Source organism: Alligator sinensis, unplaced genomic scaffold, assembly GCF_000455745.1.
Source record: "Alligator sinensis unplaced genomic scaffold, ASM45574v1 scaffold712_1, whole genome shotgun sequence".
In the NCBI taxonomy this organism is placed as follows: Eukaryota; Metazoa; Chordata; order Crocodylia; family Alligatoridae; genus Alligator; species Alligator sinensis.
Genome location: NW_005842880.1, coordinates 131,797 through 141,138, shown reverse-complemented (window position 1 = coordinate 141,138; position 9,342 = coordinate 131,797). Strand labels below are relative to the sequence as shown.

General features: G+C 39.2%; 1 protein-coding gene across 5 annotated transcripts in view; it reads left to right on the top strand.

The window, feature by feature from the left end:
- The window catches only part of ELAVL2 (ELAV like RNA binding protein 2), a 74,461-nt gene that overhangs the window by 57,059 nt on the left and 8,060 nt on the right, over positions 1-9,342 (top strand). For all 5 annotated transcript variants that reach the window (XM_014525782.2, XM_014525781.2, XM_006035832.3 and 2 more), the window contains 2 exons: positions 5,046-5,199; positions 7,964-8,189. In XM_014525782.2, coding sequence (XP_014381268.1) covers positions 5,046-5,199; positions 7,964-8,189 — 380 coding nt within the window. The remainder of the gene's footprint in view (positions 1-5,045; positions 5,200-7,963; positions 8,190-9,342) is intronic.

Genomic DNA, 9,342 nt, shown 5'->3' with positions numbered 1-9,342 from the left:
CACCAGAAGCAAACTTCCTCAACCCCAGAACACACCAAAAGGATCCAGACCGTGCCATGACAAGCAATGCAAAACCTGCCCCCACATCTCCACCACCCCCACTATTCCTACACCCCACACCAATGCACCAAATGCCCTGATGGAAGATATGTAGGAGAGACCAGACAACAACTGCGCACCAGAATGAATGCACACCGGAAATCCATCAAAGACAGAAACACCCAATTGCCGGTGGGGGCACATTTCTCACAGGAGGGCCACTCTCTCTCCAATCTCTCAGTCCTGATCCTCAAGGGAAATTTACACAACACATCCCAGAGACGAGCCTACGAGCTCCATTTCATCAACCTGCTGGATACTAGAGATCAGGGACTAAACATAGACATTGGATTTTTGATACATTATAATCTGCCTGGCAACTGACTCCCCCGCCCAGCCCAGCCCCTGGCTTCTTGACTTTTCATTCCATCCAGGAAGAGCACACACCAACTGCTGTAGCTTCCTGAGCCTGACGAAGGGTTTTTGAACCCGAAAGCTTGCTTAATAACTATTCTCCAACCATTTGGGTTGGTCTAATAAAAGATATCAAATTCACCCAAGGAACCTTGTCTGCCCATTATTTTATAAATTTTGCTTCTGTGAAATGGTTCAAAAGTTCCTTTTTACCAAGAAGCAGCAGCAATCCATGTATTTTGAGGTTTTTGGGTTTAGCTCAGCTGGAGATGTATAGTATATTCAGTAGGAAAACACTGACCCTTAGAAAAATGCGTTACCTGGTCTTTGCACTCAGGACTTCTAGATTAATATGGCTACAACCTAGATACCTGACACATGGAAGTTATAGAATTTTAGCTGATTTTTTTTAAAACTACAGTAAAAGCTCTGTTATCCGGCATCCCCTGGGAATGGGGGATGCCGGATAACAAAATATGCTGTTTAATTGAGAGGCCTCAGCCGCCGCTTCTCCTGCCATGTCTAGGGTGTCCCTCTGGCCCCCCCGCAGCATTATGTCCCTCCTGCCGCGTTGCTGCTCGTCCCGTGGGGCCATGTGGGACAGGGAGGAGGGCCCCACATAACTTGTTATGCCCCTGGACCGTGGGGGCTTGGCAGTGCAGGCTGCTTTGCCGTGGGGCTCAGAGAAACCAGAAGTGCCACGATGGGCACTTCTGGTTTCACTTTTTCTTACAAGTACTGCTAGTTCTTTGCATAATCATAAGATAGCCTGTCTCCACAGAACTGGATTTTATAGATCTGAAATTACTCCAGATTTATTTACTGCAGTGGCTATTTTCTTAACAACAAGGTGTTTATTTTTTTTTTGCTATTTTCCAAGCAGGGTATTTTAATTTTCTGGGCCTCTGATCCCATAAATTTTTTTGTCAGGCTGGATTGGAACTTTCCTCCCATCAAAATATATGCCTGAGAAGCCTTTTGCAATTAGTTTTTTCCTGTTGGGGGTCGCTATGTTAGTTAACTAGTTTACAAATAGTGGTTTTCTCTCTCCTTTTTGTCTTGTTCTAAGATTATTGGCCCAATTTTCTCTCAAACTTTTTCTCCCCAGATTGTCGGCACATTTGAGAAGCCAATATCCTTGTATTTTCCAGTGCTAAGCAAACTGTAGAAGCTAGAAACAATTTACTTGCAATGAAAAACAAGGTTTTGGAGTGGTGCATAAATCCTGCAGGTACAGAACCTGCTATAGAATACATTTTTAGTGGCCCCATTGTAATAACATTTGAGTGTTTTGCATTCAGCTCTTGAGGTGTTTTTTTTTTTTTTTTCTCGGGGCACCTCAATCCCATTCTTTACAGAAGCAAAATGCCTTGACATTGTTGTCATCTAGTCTATTGTAGAGTTTGGAGCCAGTTACCCCAATTCCAAGTTTCATATATTTCATACACGTTAGGGCTGGAAGGGACCTTGGAAGATCTTCAAGTCCAGCTCCCTGCCCCAGGGGCAGGAAATCAGCTGTGGTAATAAGATCTCAGCAAGGTAAGCATCCAAATGTCTCAAAGTAGGTGCTAGAACCACCTCCGACAGCAGTTTATTCCAGACCTTGGCTCGGACAGTAAAGAGATTCTTCCTTATGTCCAGCCTGAAGCGGTCATGGAGGAGTTTGTCTAAGTCTTAATTGAAAGAGCTTTCTTCTAACATTTTCTTCAGTTCAGTTAGTAGTAATTTTGGTCCTTAACTTTGCAGGTGTTCCCCTGAGGGAGGGCATGGTACACCTTAGCATGATTGGCAAAAAGATTTCAGTAACATTCCTCTGTCACTTTTTCTAACATGGATAAAATTGCTCATGAATTAAGATTTCTATGGAGTAGTGAATCTACTGCAAAAGGCATTCCAGCTTATTGTTTATCTGTCCCCATCTCTGCTCTGTTGTTTCCCCCCACAAAAAAACATAGAAATTGTTACCAATACTTGGTGCATGTAGAGCTTCTATGTGATGCCATGAAAAGGTCATAATCAATTCTACTATTGCAACCTTAATACCAGTATAAAAGTTGACTAGCATACAAAGGGAAAATATCTGCAGTTGTGGGGCCAACCTTTTTCATAAGCATGCTCAAATTAAGCCCCACAGCCTCCCTGAATACTATGTTTATCCCTTCCCTGATTTCATCTGCCACTCTAATTGCTCCCTGCCTGATCTGTTGTTGTTCTCTCTGTTCCTTCCCTGGTGTGCAGAATGCCACATGCAGGCTGCTCATGCTGCTGATTGGCTGCCCTTGATCTAGAATGTGGATCTGCGATTTGTAGAATTAGAACTTCATGTAGGTGCCACTTCGGAATAATGCAGTGCTCACTTTTGACTGCTCTTTTAATCTCTACTTACTTTGCTGGTTAACTGGAAGGGCAAACTAACACTACAGTTTAACAGAGCTTTCTTAAGGCATTCATTCTTTCCCTGTTCTGTGCAACCGGACACATTTTTATTGGTGGTGCTGATTGGTCTTACTGAGATGTTCACATTTTAGATTCCTGTAACAAGGAAAATTACTGACTTCCATGCAGTTACGATATTTCATAGTGTTTGAAATAGCATAACTTCAAGGTAACTCCTTTGCAGGAAAGCTTATTTTGTCATGTAATGCTACCTACCTCCTTTTTGGCGCTGTTTACCTGTAGATCTCAAATAAATACATTTTTATATAGGAGGTAAGTATAATTTTCATAGATGAGGGTCTGGGGTACAGGGGAGTGAACTGTTTTGTACAAGCTTACGTGGCAGGTCAGTAACCAAATTTAGAAGATGATAATGCAGATGATTTAGTCCCACTCCAGTGCTCTGTCGTTGGCTACTCCTAGCAATTGCCCAACCGCCAAACCCCAATGAAACAGACTTGGTGGGGAAGATTTTCAAACACATATGGAAGTTGTGTGCAGGCCAACTGAAAGTTGGCATGCTTGATGCTTTGGACCTGTTTTTAAAATGGGCAGAAAATACTACCCACCATAAAGATTAGAAACAAATAAGAAAACGTTCATAAGTTTAGGCAGGCTTGTATTATGGCAGAGGATAGGTACTCCTGTTTATCTAAAATGCAGATACTATAGTCCTGTATAATCTGCATATGCACTGGAACACACTCGTCTCTCTCCTTTTTGACTTAAATATGTATTTGTAACAGATATTTTTGCATGCCCAGAAGCTTCGTTGGGATCCACAGTATGTCCTCACTTTAAAAAATAGACAGTCTTTTGCAGGGGGGGGGGTTGGAATACAAGGAAGACTTGTTCACATACATTTTGTCTCTGAAGTTCTGGCACAAAGGAGTAGAAAATCAGTCCTAACCAATTTTTAATTTTTTGAAGGTGGAACCCAAAATAGCACAGTCTCTAGGGTTTTAGGATTGGATAACTGCTAAGTGACCATGCAGGAAACTGATCAAAAGTGATGCGGGAACAAGTTTTAGCCATAGGTAGGCTTAACTTTAAAACAGGATAAATGATGCGTTGTCACCTCTTCTGGTTTGTGTATATGCTTCACTCGAGCCATGTACTGAACAACAAAGGTGATAAATGATCTATATAGCATTTAACAAGAACCATTGGGTGTTCATCATTTTTGCTGACGTATTCACAGTCATACTTGAAAATCTTGGCAGATATTTTCTTCTTTTGTAGCTAGGGGACATGCTTTTTGTTTCTTCTCCTTTTGAGTGCTCCTTCATAAAGTATGTGGTTCGAATTCCTAGTATCTGATGTCTAGCCTCCGCTCCTCCAAAAATTCCTGCCCAGGCATATGCATCAAAGGTCTGGGTGGCCCTCATGCATACACCATGATCCAGGAAGATTGACCGTTGCCACCACAATCTGATGTCCAGGAGAATCTAAATGCCTATTGTCATTTTGGCATTCGGTTGAACAGGATGAATAGTCAAGGTATACATAAAAACCTTACCTTTAAGAGAGGTAAAATGTTTGCAGTGTTTTCAGCCAAGTTTTTATCTAGAAATGATTTGTATTTTATTTGGGAGATTAGCCTGACAAGTGCACAGTAGGGTTAGGTTAGCACTTAGCAAAGCTGCAAATGCCTTGTATGTTCTATTTCAACACATTTATGAACTTGATATCAATATTTTAACTTTTTAGGTTTCAGTATGTAAGAGGATTTGAAATTTTAATGAAAAGAATGTAAAATTTGCTTTTTCATGATTAAAAATTCTCTCTTTTTCTCTTACCCTCCTTTCCCCTGCCTACCCCTCTTCTCCCCCAGTCACCCCCCTCCCCCACCCCAAACAAATATATGCTGCTGAGTTTCACAAGTTGATTCATCTCGTCTTTCCCTGCTTTGCTGTAGTTTACTGTTTAAAAATAAAATAGACCTGATGTGGTATAGTCGATAAGTATTCCTTGTTTTTTGCATTCTTTTGATATTTGCCTTTTTAGAAAATGATTTTTAAGTAGCTTTGTCAAATAATGTTTTTTTTTAGTTTGAAATCATTTCATTGTTTTGAATAAATAAAAGGTGTACATTGTCTCATTACTCTTACACAGTTATCACAAAAATAATTTAAAGCTGTTCTGTTTTTCTTGAGGTTTCGTATGCACGACCAAGTTCAGCTTCCATCAGAGATGCAAATTTGTATGTCAGTGGGCTTCCAAAAACAATGACCCAAAAGGAACTGGAGCAGCTCTTCTCCCAATATGGACGCATTATTACTTCTCGTATTCTAGTTGACCAAGTCACTGGTAAGTAAGCAGCTGTTCTGCGCTGTCTCTTTCACTTTCTCAGACTGGCAGGTTGTGAAATATTTCACCTTCCAATACAGCAGTCTTGCCTCCAGAACATATCAAAGGTATATGTGGGCCAGAAAATGCAATTTTCTGCTGGAATTGTTCATAAATATGCATGGACAAAAATAGATTGTGGAGTGTAGTGAGCCAGCCTGAGTCATTTCCACCCTGAAGGTGCAGGTTTGAAGCCTGTTTCATGGCTTGTAATAAATTTACAGCTGCTATAATCTTCATTTCCAAGCTGCTGCGTGGAAATAGTCCCCATGCTCCTTATAAAATGCTAATAAACAATCTTTCTTATGAAAAAAAAATACATTTTTTTTAATGCAGAAATGCACAGCTGGTTCTCTGAGGCTAGGATTACACAAGACCCAAACTGGTAATTGCTGTTAAAACTGTTTTCAAGGTTGCTTCATCAACTATGGGCACACTGAAGAATATGAATTTGGAGTTTTTTAAAAAAGCAGATAACATTCTTTGCTTGGTAGTACTTTTAAAAAGCAAAGTAAACTCTGGTAGGTTAGGTTTACATTATTACCACACGCCTCTTAAATATAGAATGGATGGAAAAAGTGTCTCATGGCGCATTTTTTGTGGTCAGGTATGCACAAGTATCTGTGTTTTATGTATTCATGATGGCTCAAATAACTGTTCTCAATTTCAGAAGCAGTAGTAACTAGTTTATCTTTGTCTATAGCATGGCTTCTCTATAAAGGTTATCACCTTTTATAAAAAGAGGCAGCATTTCCGTAGAAATGTATTTATCCAATATGTGAATGGGGCTGGAGATTAGAATAAGGATTCTCAATTGTCTAAACTTGCAGGCCCTTTCTTCCCTTTTTTTTTCACTACCTCCAGTCTCAGTACACCTTTTTAATACTATGTTCTTCCATGGTGTCAGCTTAGTAACATCAATGTTAATCTTCCAAGATCTTGGGAAAGGACCATTTTTCCTTTTGCGTTTGACTTTAATTTGTCCTCTAAACAAGAAGATTTGAAGTCAGTAAATATAGAAGAAAAGCAAAAACAAGTTTGTGAGATCTCAATTGCAAAACCAGTATTTAATCTACAATTACAGTAAAAAACGTATTAGAATTGCATATGGTAGGAGCTTGTTTCACAAAGACCAGTTTTAAGGTGGTGTGTGTACAAATATTTTATAAGACTTAAATGTTCATTGAATCACCTGTTGAAAGCAACTTCTGTTATTGACTTCATTATCTTATTAGAAGCTATCTAATATGTGACCACTAGAATTTATGTAATTTTGTAACAGCATGAACTAATTTAGTTATAGGTATTATTACTAGTCAGTAGATGTAGTGTTAGTCAGAGTTAGAGCTCAGATTTGTAGTCCCTGGTTCTATTCACTTAATGTCTTGTGTATCCAGGTGCAAAAAATATGTATGGCCTGGTAAATGTCAAAATATACAGGAGAATACACTTCTAAAATGTGTAAATATACACAGTGTGCAGCTCACTGTAAATATACATTTTTCATGAACCTTAATGTGAACTGTCTATTCCTGGAGAAGTATTATGCAGGCATTTTGGCTTTTTAAAACTATTTTGAAGGAGGAAGAAAGAGTTCAATTCAAGATGGCTTGAATAATAAGGCTGACACAAACTGACAGATGAGCAATGCAACGTTGAGGCTGTGACATTCAGCTCTTAAAACTTCTTTACTCTTGTTCTTTGTCATTTTGATAGCTTAAGTTGTCATTGTTTATGAACAGAATACGTTTTTACGTCTAAATTTTCGTGTCTCTTCACTGATAAATCAATATGTAATAAGCCTGTGAATAGATGTTTCTAGCTTATTCAGTTGCAAGTTTCTTCCTTTTTCAATAAGTTTTTTTTGAGCCATTTTGTGTGGTGTTGGGCTCTGTGTTCCCTTATTTCTTTATAACTCTTGGCTGATGCACATTGCTTCTCTTTACCAGCTGTATAATTATACCTCTTACTCCGCACCCCTTGGAGGTATTTCCATGTCACCTATTCCTTCCTCAACTAATCATGAACAATCTGTGGCTATGGAGAGTTTGGATTAGCTCCTTCCAATCTTAAACTGAGCATCAAGTTATAGGAGTATAAATACTGAATGCTAATATCACAGCAATTAATGTGACTGCAACCCAGAACTTGTGCTTCATTTTTATGTATATTAAAAGTTCAGTCATTTTTGCTCAAGTGCCATCCCTACATTGGTCAGAGCAGGTGCTGTAGAAGCACAGAAGTTATCCCTTGCTGTTAGGGAGCAAACCACTAGATTCTGTTGAATTCAGATGCCTGAAAGGTGCCTAGCACAGTTCAATCCCCCTGCCCCACCTTTCCACCACTACACAAGGAACTGTTATAAGGTAAAACTAGAATCAGCTGATACTTCAAAATATATATATATTTTGATATATAATTTTAAAGTACGTGTTCTTAACTTTGAATTGTATTTGGATGGATTTGCTGTGTCTTTCCCCCTTTAGCCCCACCTCTAAATACATTAGTATCATTTCTATACAAACTAGTACTGAAGTGCTGTGTAGTCTATTACATCTGTACATACTGAAATTTGGGTAGAATTAATATTTTTGTACTTTTTACAAGAACTAGGTATGTGCTGCTCCGAGCATAATAGTAATGCTTAGTTCTAGTAACCTACAGAAACTCATTCAGGTTGCAAGGCTTGGCATCAAACAACTAGTGTGTTCTTCACCCTACACAGGAGTATCAAGGGGTGTAGGCTTCATCCGATTTGACAAGCGGATTGAAGCAGAAGAAGCTATCAAAGGCTTGAATGGCCAAAAACCTCCAGGTGCCACAGAGCCCATCACTGTAAAGTTTGCTAACAATCCAAGCCAAAAAACCAACCAGGCCATCCTTTCTCAGCTTTACCAGTCTCCAAACAGAAGGTATCCAGGACCTCTAGCTCAGCAGGCTCAACGTTTTAGGTAAGTCAAATACATTGTGTATAAGACGTAAACAGTTTGATGGTGTGATCACCTGGCTTGTACATTCCAGTTTCCTTTCCCCGACCTAATTCACGCAAGAGTCCCATCAAATGTTTAAATTAAACTCTTGTTCTTAAACAGCATTTGTGCTTGCAGACTTTTTTTAGAAAAGAAAAAGTGTCCTCATTTTAAATAGGCTCCAACTCTTAACTGCCCGATAAAACTGACTATTAAATAGTTTTAGCCAAGATGCCTTTTTAAGTCTCCTCCAGCCAACATCAAGAAAAGACGATGGTTTAATGTTGTTTTTCATTTCCTTTCTCATTTCATTTTTTTAATGTCATTTTGCATTGACTTTGTATGCAAGTCAATTCAGTTAATGTTGGTTTAGACAACTGAGTTTCCTCCTTGGCCATATGGCATGCTGCAGCCAAAACACCACCCCCACATACTAGCTTTCAGTTCCCCTTTTTCCTGGTTTGTGGTATAAATTCTGCAAGCCATATTTCTCCTTGTCTGACTCTGCACTTTGTTATGAAAATGTATCCACAGATTTTGTGGTGTATTTTTTATATGGATGTTTGTTCCCATGGTGTTACATTTTACAGCTGTATGCTTTTCTCAGTGATATTTAGTGTATTGAAAAGGACAGATGGTGGGAACAGAGTGAAACAACAAATATTGTATTATCTACATTCATGAGCCCCCTTCGATATTTTTGTGTGTGTGTGTGTGTGTGTGTGTGTCTTTCAGTGATTTTGATTCTTCCTCCCCCTTCTCCCCACAACCCCCCTGCCCAGGATGTGACTGGAATGTGCTAAACCTTTTAAAAAGCTTTAGCATATAGTAAAACAGTCTTTCTCTTACTTAAGTTTAAAACTGGATTGACAGTTCTCTCCTTTAAGAAGTGAACGTGCCTAGTTAAAATCTTCGTGTGTGTGTGTGTCTTTCAGTGATTTTGATTCTTCCTCCCCCTTCTCCCCACAACCCCCCTGCCCAGGATGTGACTGGAATGTGCTAAACCTTTTAAAAAGCTTTAGCATATAGTAAAACAGTCTTTCTCTTACTTAAGTTTAAAACTGGATTGACAGTTCTCTCCTTTAAGAAGTGAACGTGCCTAGTTAAAATCTTCTGACTGGCTGTCCATCCTATA